This window comes from Melospiza melodia, chromosome 2, assembly GCF_035770615.1.
Source record: "Melospiza melodia melodia isolate bMelMel2 chromosome 2, bMelMel2.pri, whole genome shotgun sequence".
NCBI lineage: Eukaryota > Metazoa > Chordata > Aves > Passeriformes > Passerellidae > Melospiza > Melospiza melodia.
The window spans coordinates 117,220,681-117,244,144 of NC_086195.1; the positions used below are offsets into that span (position 1 = coordinate 117,220,681).

Below are 23,464 nucleotides of genomic sequence, written 5' to 3' on the forward strand. Positions count from 1 at the left end.
CAACCCAAAGCTGACTGTGTTAGCTTGATGACTTAAAAAGCATTTTTTAAAAAAATGTTGAATAATTAATATAGCACTTAAAAGGAGGTTGATCTTTTTGATGCCTACCACTCACTTTGCTTAGAAGATCCCAGAAGGATGTACTAGAAGGGAAGCAGTGCAAAAGTGCAATGGTCCTTTCCTCTCCCACCTGCCCTTGGCGAGGGGGTGCTGATCTCCTTAGCCTAGCTCAGAAGCCTAGATTAGCCTCCCAGCTTCATGGTATGCATCCTTCTGATCGAAGTGCCTTTGAACTTTTTCTAAGGACTTTGGTCATTTGTTCAATGTCTTTATTCTTTCTTGCAGTATTTTCTTTGAAAGAAGGATTTTTAAAACCTCTAATATCGTGGCAGTTTTCACTGAAGCTATTTCAATTTTGAAATACTCCAGCCTTCAGCATCTGGTTTTCAAACTCTGTTGGATTAGGCTGGAAACAGACGTCTGAAGTGACTGTTTAGCAAAATAATAATTTTTTTTCCCAGTGGTCTAGAGTGAAAAATATGCAAATATAAATAAAATGAGCTCATTTGGAAGGCACTGAGCTTTAATGAATAACCATTTATATAACAGCAAAATAAAGCAAATTAAAATTTGTTGTGAACACAAGCTCTTTTAAAAGAACAAATTAAATGAACATACTGAGAGTTATATCATGACACTGGAGGCGTTAATAAGCCAGATCTCTGCACGAGAGGTGCTGAATAAAAGAGGAATCAAATAAGATGTTCACAGAATTGGCACACAAGTGTTCTTATTTCTAGCATAACCCTATCCAGCCTAATAAATAACAACACTCTGAGTTTGAAATCCTACTCTAGTACATTACTTGAGATGAAACAGTGAGGAAAATTAATCTGTTGCCCATAAACCCCTGTGCACAAATTTCCCCAGAAATGGCAGAATTTCACTGGAGGGTTTGTTTGTTGGTGCTGCATCTATATCTGGAAATTAGCATCAAACTGAGTGTTTTTCTTCTCTACAAGGCTGGATGGTTTTAAAGGGGGAAAAACAGCAAGAGGAAAATATTTCAAATATCTGCTTTGCTGTTCTGGGTCTTCCTTCCTTCCTTCCTTCCTTCCTTCCTTCCTTCCTTCCTTCCTTCCTTCCTTCCTTCCTTCCTTCCTTCCTTCCTTCCTTCCTTCCTTCCTTCCTTCCTTCCTTCCTTCCTTCCTTCCTTCCTTCCTTCCTTCCTTCCTTCCTTCCTTCCTGTCCATAGTTAATGGAAGTGCTAGACAGCAGTTGTACACCTGTATGAATCTTGATTTTATGTGAGAATTATTTTCTCTCCAGTATCTGGAATGCTAAGTATATTAATTTTGGCTAAATTTATGTAAATGTTGGGTTTTCTTGCATATCATGAAAACAAAGATGTGTTTCAAGTCCTTTTTCACAAGTAAATACAAGCATGTACAAGCTAATCTGAACAGGGGACTGTACCAGACACCTCCTGAAGTCTCTTCCAACTTCATTTTATTTTGTGGTACTGAACAGGATACTTGCAGGCTGGCACAAAAATAATCTTTACAGAAAGTTTGGCAGAATTTTATATAATGAGGAAAATAGGCAGCTTCATGAAATTCATAAGAGATAACAGTACTGTTATCCAATTTAGATAATAAACAATAGGTATTTTGATGTTCCATGCTATGGAAAATATTTTGATGGATAAATTGAATGTTAATTTTAAAAATTCAACTTGTGTTAATTCCTGTATCTCTTGTGCTTATGTTTTTTCCTTTGACGTGTTATAAAAAAATTGCCAAACAAATGTCAGACAATTAGTAACCACCCACCTAAGCTGAATGGTACAAAAAACATTTATGTGATGCCTAATTACATTTTATCTTAGCACTAATAAATCCTCTCATGAGCATTTGAGACAGGGTAGTCAGGACTTTCCTCCAACTGTGGAAGTCTTCATTTTGGAAAAAGAGCAAGGGGAAATCTGCTCTTACCTGTAGTGAAATTTTTGCCCAATCTGGATGTGATACAATTCACTTGTCTCACAGACTCAAATCTCAAGTCTGCTGTTCCAGTAGATAGTTCTATTTTATATGAATAAATGAGATAAACTGGCAGAACTTGTGGAAATCACAGTGCATTTGTGCAGCCCTCTTTGAAAGCCTCTGCAACACACCTTTCCACCTAAAACTTCACACTGGTTCTACACTGTGGTTGTCACTTCATAGGTGCCAGTCCTTAAATTGATTGCATTGCTAATTTTTCATTTTTTGTAATTTAACAGCTGGAAACAGTGAAAGTGATGGCCAAGAAGCGGTGAGGAAAATAAAAGAAGAAACTTTGACTGGAAAAGGTACCATATTATATAATTTCCTTTAAGAAACCACTTTTCCTCTCTTTTTGCTGTCATCTCCTTTGATATGAGGACCCCTTGTGTAATGCTAAATTTATTTAATTTTTTTTTAATTTGGGGCACTGGAACAGGTTGCCCAGAGCAGTTGTAGATGCCTCCTCCCTGGAAGTGTTCATGGCCAGATTGGATGGAGCTCTGAGCAAACTGTGGAAGGTGGAGTGGAGGGTGTCCCTGCCCATGGCAGGAGGTTTGGAACTAGATGCTCTTTAAGGTCCTTTTTTCTCAAATGGTTCTGTGATTCTATGAACTGAATTCCAGAAATAAATCTGACTCAGGGGTAAAATGCGTAGGGTATTTCTTAAAAAATGTTTTCAGCCTGGTTTTACTTTACTGTTTGTCATTGAAAAAGAGTTGCCTGCAACTTACACTCTGCCTGAGTATCTGTATGTGTATTATTTAATAGATGGGAAAAATTCAGAATACCAGTAATTTTTGCTAAAGGGAGGATGACAGCAGGTAAGAGTGTGTGCTCTTTTACTTTGCTTGTTTTAGGAGCTAGCAGGTTTTTTAAAGATCAAGGCTGCTTGATTGGGTCATTTGACACATGTTAAGAGCTTATAATACTTCACAAATAAAACCATTTTCTTACACATAAATAGACCTTTCATATCAAACCTAAATTCCTATCTTCTGTGATTCTTCTCTTATTTCTTTTAGATAGATCATCCTTCCTGATGATCTATCATGTTTGTAGAGGTATAAGGACAGCATAGCTTGATAACTGAGAGAAAAGGCATGTTCCACACTACCTGCTCTGTGATTGCCATTTGCAGTTCATGGTGGAGGTTAGTGTAGCTCACATTTTTGTCCCTGGGTGTCACTGGGCGTAGTTCCTAATGGTGCATGATGATTCATTCCTGCCACTTTGACGCATAATTTCTTGGCAAAATTATAGAGCAGTGTTGCTAGTCCAAACTATTTGGGATCTTCATGGCTTCTTCTGAGATCTGATTCTGTTTTTGTACCATAATTACTGTTATGATTATCAAAATACATGTTAATTATTGTTTTAAAAAACCCTTTCATTATGATTTATCTTTTGGCTTAAATAAATGTGCATCCATTATAGCCTCAGGATACATGTATGCTAGTTAAAAGCATCATAAATTAAGGCATGGTTAGAAGGATCATAAAAGGAAAAAGGTAATTATTACATCGTTAAAGTCTTTTGCTGGAAGTTTCTGTGCAGAGACCAAAACCAGTTGGAATTAACAATGTCATGTGACTTGCATGAATCTGAATAAACCAGGGTCTGTGTTATTTTCTCCCTCTGTGTGATCACAGGCTTTTCTAGCACTCCAGTCCTTCTTGCCTTTTCTAGGTAAAGTCAGTTATAGCCCTCAGTTATAAACTGTTAAGACAAAGATGTCAGTTTGAGGAAGCTGAAAGTGTATTTAAAGTCAACTGAAGTTGTTCCTCACTGTAATTATTTTAACTGAGGTTTAAGTAATCTCAGGCCTCCATTGATTTGTCCTAAAAATAAATTGGAAGAGTATTGTCTTTTCGAAATTTCTCACTGATTGAGGAAAATTTGTATTTAAAAGTGCAATGTCCTGTGCAAAAGACTTGTTCAGAACTGAGAGCCCCCCCTGTGTTACTGTTTATCAATGAATCTGCACTTTGCTTTAAATAGGATGTGTGTGTAGATACTGTGACTGTGTCCTTGGTTGGCTAGATGATGCTTGTATCCAAACCAAAACCCTGAGACAGTGCTGTGCAAGAGTATTACCTTTTCAAAGTTCAAGATCTGTTTAGTCACTGCATAAAAACATTATTGGTTGTCTTGACCCTTTCTCCCTGCTTTTTCTTTGAGCATTTTTCATGGCCCATATGAAAACACTGCTTTACAGAAACTGCTTACATCAGGAACATCAGACTCTTGAAGGAGAACTACTCAAAATAGTACTTTTGGGCAGCCAGTGTGGTCAAGGATTGGGACAATATAGCTCTTATGGACAAACAACGTGAGATGCCATCAGTTTGTTATCTAGATCTCAGATTCCTTAGAATGAAGAAAATCTCCTTGCTTTTTATCAGGTTAGACAGCAAAAGGGAGCAAAAGACCTTGTCCTCTCCTTGTTGCCTGGCTGAGCCATACATAGCACAATCATCCCCAGAGACAGCTCTGGGAAAATGCCAGGCTTATTGAATGCAAGTAATTACAATGTTTTTAAGGCACTGTCATCCTTCTCTGTCTTGGCCTTGTCTGTCTGGGGCTCTGTCTGATATCTAAGGGTAAGTAGTTTTACTTGACATAATCTGTACTTACTTCTGGGACAAGTGAGATTCAAAGCATGTACATAAGTAATTCCTATGAAGCAGCTGAGGAGCAATAATGTGCTAACATTGCAGAGGAGGATAAAGGATAGTAATAAAAAGGGCTATGCATGCAGGTGATGGGTTTTGGGGTTTTTTCTATTGTTTTGTTTTTTTGTAAAAGCATGGCAAGACATGAAAGGATGGACAAAACTTCTGAATACAGGGAGGCAGGGAGCCTGGTTTCCCACCCTGGAGGCATGGAAATCAGAGCCAATGCCAAAAGAGAGTACAGAACTGGAGAGGAAAGCAGTTGCAGCCATTTGCTACAAAGCAGTGATGCTAAAGGACTCAGAAAATCTAAATAACATAGCACTTCCTCTCTTCCTTCCACCCACCCCCTATCCTGGGGCTGCATCAGAAACCTTCTTGGTTCCTCTCCCTGCTGATTCCAGACTGTTTAAGTGTCCTCCTTGGTTTTGGGTCTCTGTTCTGGGTAACCTATTGCAAAGTGTAAGGAGGGAGGATGTACATGGGCAGTTGAGAGGAAGTAAATAAGCTACAAGTCCTTGGGGCATGATAGACCCAGTCAGCTGAACCATCAGCACCTCCTCCATGATAAAGAAATCCCAGCCCTCAGATACCCAGAACAGGCCAGAAGTAGTGCTGCATTGTCATTAAAATTCTCACACCTGGCGCTATTTCCAAAAGACCAAGGGCAACACATTGCTACAGCATGAATCATAAAGCTGGGAGAAGCCAGGATGTGTGGACGTTTATCTTGCTTCCATTTGTTAAATTGGGAACTTGTGTTGTTAATAGTGGCAATTATATGGCTGGGAAAATTGTTGATGGCTTGGAATTGCCACAGAGATATTCTAATTGGATAAATCTCTGTAATTTGCACATAGGGTGTGTCTCTGTTAGTGTGTTCATTAGTTAGATCAGTTGGGTGCTTTTCAGGCAACCCTCAGCTCCTGGCTGCTTGCTGAGCACAGGTTCCTATCAGGAAGGGCACTGCAGGTCCTGTCCTGGATTCCCTTTGGACAGAACTAGCCTGGGAGGAGAGTTGCAGCAGTAACAGAGCAGTTCTGCATGGGAGCAAACTTCAGAGTTTATCTGAGCCTTCCACAGACCTGCAGCAAGTGCCTATGTCAGGTGTCCAGCACAAACTGAGCTCCAAAAATGGACTTATATTGATCCAAACTGCTTGTTTGTGCAGCCACAGTTACCAGTAGTGAACAAACCTCATTGAGCTGTGGAAATGGGAAGTTTCTGTGATAAAGTCAGCTCTCAATGGTACTGAAAAAGAATCTCTCAATTTACATAACAGAGTTATATCTCCTGACTCAGTTACCCTCAGCTTATGTCTCTGCAAATGAAAGCTGGTTTTAGCCTGATGATTACAAACATACAAATGTTGGAAACTCATATATAAACATGAATGAAAACTTCATTCATTCCAGCAAAGGTTCATGAATGCCAATGGAATCAGCAATTAGCAAAACTTTATGCATAAATATCAAATAGCACAGTACCAGGGGAAGGCTCTCACATCCAGAGATTGGAGTTGCAACTAGAGTCAAAGGAGAAAAAAATTATCATTTAGTGAGAAAAGAGGGTGTAAAAGTCTTATTAAGCGTAGACCTCTTCAAAAGGAGAAGCCTGCGTTTAATCTCACCCAACATTTTTGCAGCAATTTAAATAAAACCACAATTACAAAACTACCAGCTAAATTCACAGCCTTCATGAAACTTCCATTTGAAGTCAGGAGAGAAAGGAAGAAGAAACTTTCTCCCTCAGAGCCAGAGGAATGCAGAGGTTAGCATAGTGGCAGCCAAATTGTGTCATTTACAGTCTGACCCACATCAAGACAGCATGGGCCAAATAGTAGAATGAATTGTCTTTAAAAAATTCACAAGCATTTAACAAGCCTGGCTTTTTCCCAGAGCTTTCTCTAGAGATGTTTATGCTACATGTGGCTCAGCCAGGGAATAAGGAGATGACAAAGTCTCTTGCTCCCTTTTGAAGTATGACTTGCTAATAAAAAAGGAATTTTTCCTTTTTGTTAGAGACCTGAGATTGAAGAATTGCTGTGAAAGAAGATGGGTTAATATAGTTGTACCATGTGTAATTACAGAATAACTCGTGGGTGGTTTCTCCACCAATGCTTGCTATGTTAGGCACCATTTTTAACAGAGCAGTCCAGCTTTTTCTGCTCTGTAGAGAGTTTGTTGTTAGCTTTCCCTGCAGGCTAGAGGAAGTAATCTGCTGAGTTCCCAAATTCACAAACTTTTAAACTTGGTGGCGGTATTCCCATCATATAAGCTGGAGTTGTCTTCAGCAAAGAGTTCAGTTCAGCAAGGACTGATGCCTTGTTAATATGTGCAAAAATGTCTGACAGGACTTTTTCTTTTGGATGGCATGCCAAAGGCCATCATTATGGAAGCGGTTGTCCAACCAGTCAAAAATAGTGGAAAATATTTGTGTTTGAGACATATCTTCTACAAGTGTGCATAAGCATGTGTGAGTTTATGCTTGCCTTTGTGTAATTTTTTTTTTTTTTTTGGTGGCGTTTTGAGTTGTAAAAGCGTCACATCCTGGGCTTGTGGCTGGACCTAATGTGGTTACTTTGTCTCTTCTACCACATCCTATTGAAATATCCTTTCTCTACCACTGCTGATGCTGAGAGACCCGTAGGATTGGTTTAAAGAGCTTTCTGACAATGACAGCGCAGTTTCCACCTGCCTGGTTTCTGTTCTTGGGCTGGTGCATCATCTCCAGGACTTGGCCTTGGCAGGTGAATGACTGCCCTCAGTTGGAGTTGGACAGCTGAACACCAGGCTTATGGAGACACCTTGAAAGCCAAGGTGGTGATGTGAATGGGAGCAGAGAAGTCTCAGTCTGACAGTGCTCCACTTTGCAGGACCCTGTGTGGAACTGCAGAGTTTTTCTGCTTTGTCACTTGATGAACCTTGCCTAAACATTAAGATTTATTTTCCTTCCTCATCCGAGGTTATACTAGGTATATTCAAGCCATATGAACATATTTGAATATTGAAAAACATTGGATGTGTTAATATAGATTTGTGACTGGATCCTCCCCATGCACAAGGATGGAAGACTCTTTTCTGGAGACCAAGAAAGTAATGCCTGGGCTGATACTTTTTCTCTGTGCTCATAGCACTTAAATCTCTTATCCAGTAAAGCTGGTGACTTTTTGCTTCATATTAAGCAGGGAAGATTTTAATCCACAGAAAGGTGTCTCCAGAGCCCTCTGATAAAATCACTTAGGTTAAAACTTTTCAAATCAATTGTCGTGCTTTTCTGTTTGTTTTACATAATTCTTTGATGCAAAACCACGGTTAAGTTTGTTAAGCCTGTTTGCTTGTGTCTTTTCTTGCTCTCCTTTTGACTTCCAGTGTAACATGATAGAAGATTTCCCCTCTCAGTTCTTATAGGTACTTAAAACAATAGAGAACCCCCTATTTTTTGTGTTTCCTAAAACACTTTGGAAATTGAGTGGTCATGTTAACAATGTGGCATATCAGAAATTAAGAGCAATATGAATATGTTTCACATAGCTGAAGATGAGTTGCATATCTGGATGCTGAGATGGAGATAAAGTCTTTCAAATGTGAAATGTATTCATAATGCAGACACAAGCTCTGCCTGTTGGTTTCCTGAATTCCCATTTCCATTGGAAATGTGAAACACATTTCATTAACAGGCTCTGCCACTAGGAAATGTGATTTTCTCTTATTTAAATTATCTCTAATTGAAACTTAGAGACAAAGAAGTGCACAGGTGTAGCTGTAGGCAGAATAACAAAGTCCCGTCAGATGTCTTGAAATCATTTTCTGACTGTAAATCACCAAAGCTTTGTGTGACTAATGGCACCAAAGCTCTGAGGTTAGGATTTTGCTGATTGTGCTGCCCTACTGAAGGCAATCTGGAGAAAGGGAGTTTCAAATGAAAATTGCCTCTTCAAGGCTGGAAAAAGCTCCCATTTCAGACTTTCACAGGATTTTGATCCTCTTGTATGCACTTGTAGAGTCATGATGTTGTGCAGTGGCTGAATAAAGGTGCTCCTGGGTTTGTCACATCCTTTAATATGCCATTATTTTTTCCATCTCGATCAGTAGTTGCAGGCAGGTTGTGTGTGAGCCATTTCTAGACCTTGTCTGTTTTCAAGAAATTTGCCAGCATATACTGAGAGACAAAGCCAAGAAAAAAGCAATTTGTGTTCTCTCTGGAATGCTTTCATACTTCTCTTCCAAGAACTACATTATATAGACCTATCTTCTGTGAGTTACATGTAGGGCTTTAGAAGTTAATTTGCTTATAACAAGTAGAATGTTTTATGTGGAACTGTCATTGGCTTCTGTACTGGAAGCCCAGCTGCCAAGAGCATGGAGAACTTGTGGGCTGAAGTAAATGTGGGATAAGCAGAGCCTGTATGCTGTGTGAGCAACCTGCCAGGTATGAGCTGCACATCAAACAGCAGATGCTGGTCAGCCTGTGTGTACAGGCAGTGCCAGGATTTCCTTGTCTGCTCCATCCTTGCAGCAGTATGGCAAAGCTCCAGAGGAAGAACTGCTAGAGAGGAGCCTCTGCACCTCCAAGGACCAGTGCCACTGTGCCCATGCTTAATTTGTTCTTCAAGGACTGTTTTTCAGTGGCACAGAATTGAAGCTGTGAATAGATGTCCCATTTCTTAAGCGAGTTATGCGCCAGGCTCTCCTCACCAGTGCCCAGTGACAGGACCAGAGGCACTGGGCACAACCTAAAATGCAAGAAAATCCATTTAAAATTAGAAAAACTGTATGTTTTTATAATTTTTTAGCATAAGAGCTTTTGGTTATCAGCACAGGTTGCCCAGAGTGTTTGTAGATTCTCTGTCTTGAGAGATATTCAAAAGCCATCTGAACACTGTCCTGGACAACCACCTCCAGAGGGCCCAGCATGAGAAGGGACAATCTCCTTCCAGCCCCAGCCACACCGTAACTCTCTATATCTTGCACATTTTAGCTGCCAAACCCACATGAAACTCTGTCTGCTTTGTGTGTCCAGACATGAATACAGGGACTGTAACTACACAGCTTCAGGGCCTTCCAGACACTGCATCAGTGTTCATACAGTGCCAATATTAAGATTTAAGTGCATATAGTGATAGGAATAGCAATAATTTGACCAGAATGCAGTCTTGGGAAGCAGATATTTGAAAAGAACTTCATAGCAGGGTAAAAAAAAATCACATCTATTCAAGTAAAAAAAAAAAATTCTGTGGAAAAAAAAGAAAGTAATGCTGATATTTAGTGTAAGAATGACTCTGAAGCAGCTTCCATTCTTGTTTCTTTTGGTGTTTTGGATTTCAGTTTGTTTTATTGTTGTTTCTGTTGTTTTTTTTTGTTACTGTTGTTTGGGTGTCTTTGGTTGGTTTTTGTTTTGTTCTTGATCTTTGTTTGTCTTTATTTTCAATTTTTGTGCAGGGCAAAGACAATTTATTTTTTTTGTTAAGACTTAAGTTTTAAAATACAGTTTCCAAATTTAATTTGTTCAAGATTACATGATGTGTGTCATCTCTGCCACATTTTCATCATTTGACTGTAAATTATCATGCTCATGTACACTTTGAAACCCTTCTTAGCCTAAAGTCTTGCAGAAAGTGTCCAATGCCAGCATTTTTTAATGTCTTTGTTGATACCTGGTGCTAGAAATCCTTGCTTGTAAGAAGAAAAGTAAATATTCCTAAAGATACTTATAGGCTCTTCAATTAGCCAAACATTTAACATGATAATCATGACAAGCCTAATAATCATGTCTCAGTTTGGATTTCTCTTCTGCACAAGGTGATGTGAACTGTTTCCACCACCTGATTAATTTCCCCAAGATAATGCTCGTCTGTGTTTCATTCCTTATTTGATTTTAACATGATGTCTGCCACTGACTTCTCTTACCAAGATTACTGTTGACTTCAGGCTGCTTGGCAGGAGTGGCTCTTCACAACTGATGTGACTTGAGGAGGCAAAATAAATCAAATCATCTTTCCAGCATTTACTTTGACCTAGTTGAAAAATAATCCTTGCCAATGTTTTAGCTCCCAAGCATGAAAAATGTGGGCCTGTGGTTGGAGAGAGATCTCCATGGCTCTGGGCAACATTTGCTGTTGTTCTGCATTTCCTCTTGTTGTACTCCAATCTCACTTATGCTCACTTGTGCTTTTTTAAGAAGTTATTTACAACAACTAAGCTTCCCGGAACATGGATCTCGTTTAAATGGTACATTGTCTGTACTTCTGTCTCTTTAAGAATTTGATGGCATATCAGAGGGAAAATGAAAGGAAGGAAAAATAATATAAGGCAAAAAGCAATTTCTCCTTTTCAAAACTTTGTCATGGCAGTTGGGGGCTTCTGAACTGGAGGTTTGTAACAAGTTAATTTTCCAACCTAAAATATCACAGGCTTTCTCCCAGCTTACACTCAACACTTGAAAGTCAGTCCATGCAAAAATTCCATGGTCCTAGTTGGAACAATTTTTTGTGAAGACAGAATTTTTCCAAGAGATATGTCTGTTTAAATGGGGGTATTTATTGGCAAAAGAGAGAAAGAAACACTTTTACACTCATATCTACAAAATAACACAGAGAAAGTGCAGAATCTCTGTAGAAGGGATTAACTTGAAAAGTGGCAGTTTGTGTTCAGCCCGATCCAGATCAAAGGCTTTTCATCCCAACTGTGTTTCTTATGTCCCAGCCTGCTGTACTATAGAAGACAATCTTTGGTTTAGAATGTAGACCTTTAAATCTTCTTGAATTAATAAACTTCTGCTTATCAATGCTTTGTGTTGATTTGCAAATGCACACTATGATTGATTAGGGTTTTTTTAATAAGAAAGTTTTTGCAAAAGTTTGTTTAAAAAACATATTTTGTTTAAAATGGAAATATCCTGTGCAAAACACTTTGGTGTGAGTCTGAGCCCTCTTTCCATCAGTCTATTTGGAGTTTCTTGGTTTGTTTTTTTTCCTTTGAGCTGATGCAAAAATTAATTGTTCTGTCCCTGCCTAAGTGAAATCTTCAAATGGGATTTCCTTCCAGGTTTTTGTTTCTGAAAGTAGAAGACAAAGTACACCTCCAGTGCCATGAAGGCCTATACTTTGAAGCACTAGCTATAGATAATAGATGGAGATGTCAAAAAATGTGCTTATTTGGGACAGAAAAAGGCTGATGTACTGAGCAGCTCTCCTGAGAATCTTAGGCTCTTCCTCCAGTTAAGATAATCTCAAGTGGCTGGAAGAAGACTGCTATATTAGAAGATACATGAAACAACTTTTTAGTCTGGAATCATAATACTGTAGTTACCTTGACTACCAATGATATATAATATATTGTGTTTGCCTCTCCAGGTGCCCTTTCAGTCAGCCCTACAGACAGAAGAGACAGAATATTGTTTGTCTGTTTGCTTGTTTTTAATTTGCTTGAGTCATACCTCTAGAAAACAAGACATGCTAGTTGGAAGGCAGTACCCATTTCTGTGTTTCCACCCAGCGGGAGAAAATAGTATGTTTGCCTTTACTTGCAAAAGAGGACAATTTGTTGTATCCAATTAACCTTTTCTTCATCTCAGTGCAATTGGAGCATTTAGGGCCATGTTTGCATTGGTTGGTGAGCGCTGTGCCCCAGGGTGCGTGTGCCTGGGGAGATGGGCAGGACCTGTGGCTGCAGCAGCTCTGGGGAGCTGACAAGCCGAGCTGAGATGTCCCTCACCCCCTCTGAGCTCTGGGCTCTGCCTCTGTCTCCCTGTCCAGGCAGAGCTCAGCCCGCTCCGCCTTGTGCAGGGGGTGCACAGTCTGCAGGAGAGACTGAGATAGAGATCTTAGCAGCTTTTATTTTGTTTAGATGACAAAGAGCTCCTCAGGTAATATAAATTGCTGGTGCCCAAGGTAATTTTTCAAGGGTAGTCCAGAAATACCATTCTTAGGCTGTGTGAAAATTTAGCATCTATATCCTTAGTGTCTTAAATGTAATTTTACCTTATTTTCTAAAGATAATGTTTTGAAACAAAGCCATTCTTTTGTGCTTCCAAAGTGTTTCCATGGGGGTTATTTTTCAGAAGCTGGATGCAAAATGGCTAATCCCTCATTTCAGCTGGAAAAGTGCTACCTGCTAGCCCGTTTTAGGGATTTGTAAGGCAGTAAAATGAGGACAGAACAGGGGATTTAATTAATTTATTTCAGCCTACAGTAAGAAGATCATGCTCTGGGGAGTTTGGGTCTGTCATGGGGGACAGGTGTGTAAGGAGTGGGTGGGGGCTGGAAGGAAAGTGTGGCTGTGGGTCCCAGCCTGGGTCTGTTCTCTGCAGCTTGAGGAGGAAAGAACCTAGGTGGTGCTTTCCCTGCTGTCTGGCTTCATGGACCCTTTCCACAAGCTGCCACTGCAGCAACCTTTTAAAACACACCATCTTCTGGTGCTAAAAATTAGTGATGTTTTTCCTCCAGTTCCTTTTTAGCACCAGGTGGGATTGTATGTCACTGATGATATAAAGAGTATTCCATCTCAGAGGGATGGTATAAATTTATGCTGCCAGAAGTAAATTATTCTTTTACTTGAAAAATAGATTATTTTACTGAGCTATTTTTTTTAAAAACATTTTTAAAATAATTTCTCTTGTTTTGCAGGCTAATTTCAGATTTTGCAGATTCATTTTGGTTAATATTTTTTTAATATAGTCTAGCCTTTGAGTTAAATAAAAATTAGCCTTCTACTGCAATGGATGCTATAAAAAGGAATATGTACCAATGTGTTCAAAGAGCAACTGAATCAGACATGTAAAATGGGAGAAAATGGGTGAAAAAAGGAAAACAGATAAGAAAATGATACAAGAAAAAAAAACACAGCATGAATTCCACATTTCATGTACCATTTTCTTTTTGAATGATCATATTTTTTAATTTAGTTTTAAATTTAATCCAAAATAGACAGTTAAGACACTGATGTGCATATTGATGAGCAAAACAAAATGGAGAGATACTAAAGGCTGAGAGGAAAGGGAGACTAAGGAGAAAACCAGCACAAGTAGTGGGCAAGTATGAAGAAGCATGTGAAAACAGAGAGAAAGAAGAACCTGGAAAGAGGTTGCTGCCACAGGAACCTGAAGGAGCATAAGATCATATCCAGAAAATATGTGCAGGGGTTGACTGTTTATTTAGTGTTTATGCTAAGCAGACTTTTGAGTAGTTGGTCCCTGAATAAAGAATTGGAGTCGCTCCATAGTTCAGGATTTTATTGTTGGAAGTTGTATTTACTACACTAAGGTATTAGAGAAACTTCACCAAGATGTTGGAGTCATGTCCTGGTCAGCAGTGACAGAGCTTTCCCAGCTGTACCTGCTTGCAGGGATGAGCTGGGTTGGCGCAGTGCACACAAGGCTTGTTTAACTCCCCAGGCAGCATGTGTGAGGCTGCAGGCTTTATTCTATCCCTTAGCTTGCATATTCCCCCCTAATGCTCCATCCAGGAAAATTGTGTGCTTTCCTTTCCATTCTGTATACTTAACTTTCCTTGTCTTCTCTGGAGATCTTCCCAAGTGTTCAGCATTCCTGGCACATTTGTATTTCCATCTCTGTCTCTGTTTTTCCTTTCTCTTTTCCTCACTCTTTCTGTCCTTTCTTTATCTCTCTTTTTCCATCTTTCTTAAAATAAAAATAAAATACAGAATGGAAAATACAGCTTTGTAACACATATCTGCCTGTTTCATATTATATCTAAGATAGTACTCATGCACTCATAGGAATTGCTTTGCATTCTGTGCTTTGCATACTGCAAGCCAGCATTACATATCAGTGGTAACAACCTGTAGTTTTATTGTGCTTTTTCATTTTCATTTTTAAAAATTATCCCAGATTAATGGTGCTTGTACAGTCAGAAAAATTGCACATTTTTAAATGGAACAATGTAATTTGCTTTTCTCCATATTTTATCCACTATGCTAAGGTTTTGTAGTTTCTCTTTAGCTGGCTCCTGAGATGGAGACATCCTGCTGCCCAACCAGGAAAAATAAGGTTCTTCATTGATTTTATATAGGATTGGAAGAGTACACATGAATGATATGGATTGCATGATATCTTTTCTCTGGCAACTATTCTGTTGAATTAGTTTCAAAGCTGTCAAATTTAAAAAACATGGAGTAAGAATGACATGTTATGTCCAGTGGCTGTTTTTGTCCTAGGAAGAGGTATCATGCTAGCCTTGGGAAAAGCCTGAAAGATAACTTCCATTATTATTCAACTGAAAAGCAGAAAAGAGTGACTGAATCATTAAGCTAATTTTCTCTGAAGGGGATGAAATAGCTCTTGATAGGTTTTCCTCTCTTCTTGTGTTTCTGCCCTCTTCATGTCAATGGCTCCCTGGCATCTCCCTTCCCACTGAACCATCCCTCTGTCCTTTTCCCAAACCTATCTTCTCAAGCCTTTCTGGCTTCCTTTTTTTTATATCTTGGAACTACAAATTCTGAGTTTGGCTGCCAAAGGCAAGGCAGAAATAGGTATCAGTGGGCAGACACAGAAATTTAAAGGCAGGAACTTAACCTCTACTTATCCATCAGTGTACTTTCATCATGGCCCCCAACCAGTTCCTTGGCAGTGTGGCTCTCTTTTGCCTTTGACATGGGAGCTTTTTAGTCATTCCTTGCACAGATCAATTCAAACATTTCCTCCTTCTCTAGGTTAGCAGGGAAAGCCCCTGAGTGATGCTGTGAGGAAGGACATGGCATGGAGGCACAGAGCTTGCCCCTGCTGTCTGGGGACTGGAGACTCTCACTGCTCCTTGTGTCTTGTACAATGGAGGCTGAAAGGGCATTGCAGATCACCACCACTGAGGTTAGAAGCCCTGTCCATTCCTCCCCCTCTCTTTTGTGGCTGGTGCAATTGAAGTCCTTCTATCAGCACATATTGACCCAGTTCTCTAGCATTATTAAAATCTGGGAAGCTATTTTAGTGGTTTTATGTTCATTCTGGACATGAACAGCAAGCAGGTAGAAACCTGTGAAACCACACTGGAGGTCTAGGAAGATAGAATGGAAAAAAAAAAAAAAAAACAACCCAATTAATGTTACTTTTCCTTTATTAACTCTTTTTTTTTTGTTTTGTTTTTCCTTTTAAGTTGACCTGTATCCTTCCTACCTAGGGGCCAAGTAACTCCTTAACTCCTAAAAAAGTGAACATTAAAGGAAAATAGATATAATATTATGGTCAGAAAAGAACTTGTCATTTATGCAGGATTAAGAACTGTCAAGCATTCTGTACCTAACAGTTTGTATGATTACATTCAATAAACATGACTCACAAAGCTACTTGATTGTTGCATTCATATATTTCTAACCCTTGTGGGGGGAGTATTATAGCCTTCTAAATAATGGGGTTTAGGGCTGCAATTTCATGTCTTCTTGAAAACTTACAATTGACTTTAACCTAATCAGGGGTTCTATCTCATAATTTCAAACGGACTGCCTTAATTAGAAACTTGCCTCAGATTTAATGGGAAAGTGACAATTCCAGCAATTCATCTGGACAGTTGCTCACAGGTACTAAAGGTACTGAGGCCAGAATTTTGATCCCAGTTGGCCATAAATTTGTTCTGGGAGGTGAGTCCCATGGCTCTTCAGATCTGAATCATAAGAAGTGTGCAGGCAGCTGTTATTTCCACCCATGTACACCCTTGCTACTAAAAGACCCACAAACTAAATTTCTCCATTTCTTCAGTCAGTAAGAACTGTAATTCAGCTATGTATTTTAAAATGCATGCCTTGTAATATTTTTGTTTCCAATGAATTTACAGTTAATTGCAAGGATTATTTTGAAGGCTTCTAAACCCTTATTTAGCCTGTACAGTGCTGAATAGTGGTGTGATTTCTGTATATGCCAGAGTTCATATATGCTAATCAATCTGACTGCTTAGAAAACACTGCATAGCATTGGGCTAATTTGCAGGGAGAGTAGCCTGCAAAAGTTGGCTATTAGCTGGTTTCAGTCACCTTTTGTCTGCACATTGCCTGACAAGCAGCTGGATTCTTGTGCGTTCCCAATAGCCTGCAGTTCCAGTGCAATGAGGCTGAACCAGGCTTTTCCTTATTAAGGAAGAAATTAAGCCAAAAATAGTCTCTGTAACTGCTATTTTCTTTTATTCATGGTAGTTACAGGCAACAAATCAAAGATCCTAGTTGCTTTATACTGAACACCCTTGCCCAGCATACACACACACTTGCAGGCATTTTGCAGTCCTTCCTTTAATGAACTTCTTATTCTGAAGAGGTCACACTCTTCCAGAACATTGTTTGTTTTTCTCTGCTTGGGAGCAACGCCTTGCACGGATCTGCAATCATTCCCCTGTTAAGTGTTGTCTAATTGCCCACTTTTACTTCATCTTTCAGGAAGTTCCTAATGATCCTCCCAAGACTCTGTTGAGCTAAATATTTCTGTGCTGTCAGCAACTTTCACCACCTGTCTGTTCAGCCTGCTCTACAGAAAATTCCTAACACCTGGCACCCAGCACTTGTTTGGGTATGGAGCAAATGAACCACGGCGTTTCTCTGGGGGCTGCTCACAGCTAGCAGCAGGTAGAGGCAATGACTGCCCCTGGTGAGCAGGACCATCAGCCAGCCTTAGAGTCAGATGCACAGGGAAAGGTTCTCTCACAGGGAAAGAGTCCAAACAAACCTGACACTGAAAACCTGGTTGGTTCTTTTCCCAGTGATGTGTGTACAGAACAGCAAATACTCAGATAAAACAAACAAGCATGACTTGGAAATAGCCAGTGCTTTTGCCTCAAATCAACCCCATCTTATAATAGCAGTTTTACTAAGCTCTGTGGAAATGAAGAGTGAAGCTTGCAGGTTGCAAAAGCAGGAGCTGAAGGCACCAAGAAGGCAGCACACCAGGATGCACAGCAGCAAGCTGCTGCTGTGTAGCATCTTTGGAAAGAGGATATTTTATTCAGGAGTTGTCCTGTAAATTCCCTACCTCGGTGTGTGGGTGTCAAGTCTACTGAGAAGATGGAAGAGCAAGCAGTCAGACACAGAGCAATGGGAATGCTGTGTCGACTGATCAGAAACCTTGTCTGGAAAGGGAAGCTAGTTTTAAGTGGATGCAGCAAGGAAATATATAGGAAAAAGTTGGATAAATTTGGAGGTTTTTTCCCGTTTTTTTGGAGTGAGAGAAGGAGTCAGGGAAACATGAGCAGCAAGAACATCAGAAGGCTTTGTAAAGGTTTTGTGAGCACTGCAACGTGTGCCTTTAACCTAGATATATTGAACTGAAAGTGTTGCAGGTGCTAGCATGAAGATAGAAGACTGGATAAGTGTAAGAGTCTTTGAGTTGCTCTTTCACGACATAGAGGATTTTTATCTCACAAGGGAGAGGTTCAAGAAACAGATCCAAGCCTAGGGATGCAATAGTAATGGTGGAAGATTTAGCAATAGCTGAAGGATGACTGTGAAGTCAGCTGCAACTGGAGAGCTGCTGGCAATCTTGGACACATTAACTGTTTACACACAGATCCTTCACATTTTCTAACACAATAAATGAACAGCAGTTGGTATTGAATATCCATATTCAGTTTCAAGAGTGATATAAATTGCTGACTAAATGTATCCTGGCTCATTTTGTGAGTCTCAGAAAACAAAGTAGTATGTATGAGATACAGGAATAGTTTCTAAAGGTGAGCAAATGTTGGACTTTTTAATTACAGTCAGCCTCTGAATTCATGAGTATGCTTTGTTCTTTGGACTTTCTTTTTTTAATGTGCTATTTATCATTACAGTGAAGATCTAAAGCTTCATTTCACTATGTGAGTATAGGGAAAATTATAAATTGAGACTTATTTTGGCTAGATATTAATCTTTTCATATGTAAGCCAAAAGTGAAAACTCATAAAGGAAGTAATATTTTGTTTCTTCTGTAACATGTCAATAACAGCTTGTCTTTGGGAATTTAAGCCTTTCCAAATTCAATTTTATCACTTACGTGTTTATGTTACCTGTTTTAATTAAGAATTGGCAGGCATAAAAGAAAAAGAATCTATTTTATGAGCTGATATGATCTGAATTGAGAATGACTGGCTCTCATTGTAATTGATCACTTATTTTTGTGAGTTATATCAAGGTGCACATGAGTAATATGTAATACTCCCCCATGGCAATATCTAGCAGAAGGAGCTGAGAGAGCCCAGGTGTTTTAACAAAGGGGTTTGAAAAAGCTCCAGAAATAGTATGTGATTTTGGAATCATTGGAGGACACAGGGGCCAGCCTTCCACCTGGACTCCTTGATTCACCTGTAGGATAAGCTTTCCTTGCCTAAGATGTTGCAGCATATTAATCACCTTTGCCATGTTTGAACAATTCTTTGTGGTGGAGCTCCAGAACAAAGGTGCAATGTTTTTATGGAGATCCCATAGAAACATTGCCCCATAAAAAGTTTCTTCTCTGCCTTCTTTCCTTCAGACTTGCAGAAAGACTTTGATGGGCAGGGGTCTGGAGGAAATGGGAAATAAGAGGCCTTAGAATGCTTTAGAAGTTTATGTCCTTATGTATTGTCCCTCTAGTTACAGAGGGAAAAGTACAGATGCTCACCTAAATAATGGTTTGGTTTTTAGCTCAAATGCAGTTTCTGAGTAAAGTCTTTCAAACTGTGCAGTTGTGATAGATCACACAGAAGCTGGGAAATGTTAAAATAGACAGAAGTGGGGGTTTATCTATTTTTGCTGTGCAGGAGGGAAAACGTGGGCACCAGCAAAGCATGGGAAAAATGCAGTTGTGTCAGTGAAATAGTTTCATAATAAATGCATGATTTGAAATGTTCATTTCAATGTTCATTTGAAATTTTCATTTCAATGTATGCTATAAGCAAACTATTAAGTCTCAAGGTTGATTAAGAAAAAAAAAACATGCCATGTACCGGAAAAGTTGAATCCAGTGAGATGTAAGATAAGATGGTCATCAGACCTTTTCTTAGATTTTTATGGGAAGAAAAAGAGGTCCCAAGGCTACATGTGATGCAACTTAGGAAGAATATATCACGTGCAGTGTGAAGTGCTTATTAGTTACTGTTATTAAAAAATTGCCTGCTGTTGCCAGACCTAACTTTAGCTTTTTGAAGTGCCTAACTTACATTTTTGAATCATGTTATTCTTTCATCTGCCAGATCAAAGAGCCTTGGACCTGTTTAAGAATGTTGAGACTGTAATAGGCTCAGTTAAGGTGCCTGTTATGTAGTACCTACCCATGTCATGATTTTGGATGATATAGCCACATGGCTTTCTGAGGCTGAGAAATATAATCTGGTCCCAATTGCTCCTGAAGAGCGTTGTGCAAACTAAATGACCACAAAGGTGCTTCTGACTAGTGGAATCCGCATCCCGTATCAGGGTAAGACAGTGGCACATATCAGTGCTGATTTTCACCTTTGTTTTTCCAGAGAGGAAATCTGGAAACTGTGGAAATCTACTTAGTTCTGGATAACCGGGGTACAGCACAACATGCTCCCACAAAATTACTTGACTTGGAAGGGGCCATTAAGTTAAAACCATTAGGGATATTGGTGGGGTTTTTTTGAATATTCCGCAGGGGGTGGGATATATTTTGGTGAATGTATCTTGTATGAAACATTGAGATTCTTGAGTTTCTGATCAAAGTTTGAGGGATAAAATCATATTTCAGTATTATGAGTTGGAGATTTCAGGAGCTAACAATGTGGGTTTAGAGGGAGATATATATCCTAGAGGTTTGTATGAGGCATCTCATCCACCCTGCTGAATCAAAACCTCAGTTTCATCCAGTGTAAAGACCTCATCTGGTACAAACAAGTTCTTCCAGATATGGCTTTTGGGTATATTTTTTCTGAAGATGCCAGGAGACATCAAGCATGTATCTCTTTCCTCATTCAAGTAGCAACAGACACCTTTGTAAGATAAGATGGAAGGAACTCAGGAGGGGTGAGGAAGTAACTCAGGAGTACTTTATGCATTTTTTATTCCATGAAAGAAGCAAGGCCTTTTATTACTCAGCATGATATCCTCTTTAGAAACAGTTCTTCAGCAAAGCTAATGCTGGGCATGCTCTGGTCAGTCTGTCTAACCTCATCTGTGCTGTTGCTTAAACTCAGTATCTGGGAAAGTCTTTGTGGATAGTCTTGAGTAACTTGTGGTCTTCTCACTTGCTGAAGTGTCTCTGAGGTATACCTTGGGCAGTAAGTGTGTCTGAACCACCAGTGCCTGGGAGCTGATGGGAAGTGCTGTGGGAAGGGCTGGGCAAGCCCTCCTCCTGCTCAGTTTCAGCAGCACCACTGTGTAAGAAGCGGCTCCGCAATGTCGCTGTGGATTGTGCACATTTGCTGCTGCTGATTGTAGGGCAAAACTCACCTGGACTGGTCCTGGGGAGCTGGAGTGCCCTTTGGCAGGCCATGAAGCAATAAAGAAACCAACAATTGGTGCTGCTGGTGAGGATGATTTTGGGAGCTTCAACTTGGTCTCTTGTGGTCCTGTGCTGTGTTCTCTGGCCCTACGAAACTTCTCACCAGCTTCAGCCATTTGAGAACTTGAATCCTTCAAGTTCTTTACCAAACACCTTCACTACTAACAGGAGAGAGACTGGCCCACCTGAAAGGTGATTTCCTGCAACTTAGACAACTCTTTTAAGGACAGCAGCCTAAGTGGCTAGATGGAGCTGGACAGCTGACATCTAGGCAACTCTATTTAACTGATCACCTCCTTTCCTTCTGAACCTTTGCTGCCATGCATAATTCAATCCTTTACAGGGAGGAAAAGGGTTTGTTGGAATTAGTGAAAGAACAGAATAAAGGCTCCCAGGTAGTTACATATATATATATATATATATATATATATATATAAGTATTTCAGTCTGCTACAAAACAGTTTGCTTTGTAGCAAAATTTATATACTGTTCTTTTCATATGAGATGAGGAAGAGTAATTTAACAAATAATACACCTACCACTTCCAGACAAACTCAAAGGAGATGTATGCTGGGATAGATGGCCTCAGTCCAGCAAAGCCATTAGACGTGGGTAACCCTTGACAAAGGAAAATCTGCTTAGCTTGTTCTCCTTATTCTTCTGAAGACATTGATCTAGTGTGATCCATTTAGCCTGTTGGGCTGGAGTGTTTGAGGACCCACAAAGGAAAGGCCAGAACTTGGTCCAAGGTTATATTTACCAGCCATCCTCTGCCCTCACCCAAAACCAACCTAGCAGATTTCTTTTGCACCCCTGAATCCACAGAGTTTTCCTTTTCTACAGTTTCTGTGTTTTGCATGCCAGGTCTCTCCCAGTCCCTCATCCTTCAACCTGGATGAAATTTGTATGGACTCAATACGTGTCAGCCAGGATTTGAGGCCAACCTAAACACAGCCAGAGCGCAACCATTATTGATCACAGGCACAGAAGGGAAGGCTTAACCTTTGCAATGCTAAGAGTTTGTTCTCTCTCTAGTTTTAGTTTTACTTTGGGGGCCAGAGGGAACTTGGATCACTGAATGAAACAGTATAGGGCATGAAATAATGTGTAATTTATGAAGTAGATAAGGACACATCAGATTTTTTCAATAGCTTAGCCAGTTATAAATCTTTGTAACAGGAATACATCACTGTGTTCAGGGATTTTTGTTCCTGAATATCCTGGAATTACACAGTGCATTTTAATATACTTCTCTGTGTTTCTGGTGAACAGTTCTAGGTCTCCATGGGTCTTCTGAATTGAACCAGTGGTGAAACTTTTCTCTATGATGTTGGTTAGGGTAAATGTGTCAGGCTACATGATCTGTGAGGTAAAATCTGCATTGGGGCTTCAAAATTTTATTTGATGGTTGTGCCTTAAGGCCAAGCATAAGCAACTGATATTTTTCCCTATTTCAGTTCCTCTGCTTGGGTCTTGTTGTTTAAGCTAGAGACACAGTAAAATCTCTAAGCATCCAAACTGCCTTCTAGTTGGGTCATGTGCCATTCACATTCTCTGAAAAAAATCCCTTCACCCAGGATTTTTCTCCTGGGAAGCTGAGAGGCCTCAAAGAAAAGGAAAACAATTCTTATCTCATGTGCTTCTCCTGTGTTGTGCTTGTCTGGAATGTGTTTGGAGATTTTTTACCCACATGTGATTGCCTCATTGGACTCTGGTGTGAGTTGTTTTGACTCATTGGTCAATTAGGGCCAAGCTGTGTTGGGACTCTGGAAAGAGTTACAAGTTTTCACTATTATTATCTTTTTAGCATTCAGTAAGCATCCTTCCTGTATTCTTTAGTATAATATAGTGTAGCATTCTTTAATATAATAGAGTATAATAAAGTAATAAATTAGCCTTCTGAGATCATGGAGTCAGATGCATCATTTCTGCATTTGTCAGGGCATTCTCTTGTTTACAATAGTGTCAAATAGTAGCTATTCATCAATGAGATACTTTGCTATGTAAGATTTCAGAGAAATGTAGGTATGCTGAAAGGAAAGTACAAAAATATTAGGTGCCACAATTGTGGCTGATCTATTCATCTATCTGTTACCTATGAATATGCCTAGTCATACCTTATGCATGTTTGTGCATTTGCTTCATGCAGTGGGATTTTCCTTACTGCCTCAGGAAGAAGCTGTGACCTCTGTGAAAGACTGCTGGTGTGATGGCCACAGCTCCAGCATCCAAGCCTCATAGAGAAGCACACTTCTAGTACATGTACTCAGTATCAACATCTATACATGTTGGGTACAGCTGTCAGTTCCATAGTTTCCAAAATTGTAATTTCCA

The 23,464-nt window shown here is 39.6% G+C and overlaps 1 protein-coding gene across 3 annotated transcripts in view; it reads left to right on the forward strand.

Annotated features, from left to right (window-relative positions):
• Nucleotides 1-23,464, forward strand: part of DHRSX (dehydrogenase/reductase X-linked) — a 161,936-nt gene that overhangs the window by 47,607 nt on the left and 90,865 nt on the right. For all 3 annotated transcript variants that reach the window (XM_063149680.1, XM_063149678.1, XM_063149679.1), the window contains one exon: nt 2,285-2,353. In XM_063149680.1, coding sequence (XP_063005750.1) covers nt 2,285-2,353 — 69 coding nt within the window. The remainder of the gene's footprint in view (nt 1-2,284; nt 2,354-23,464) is intronic.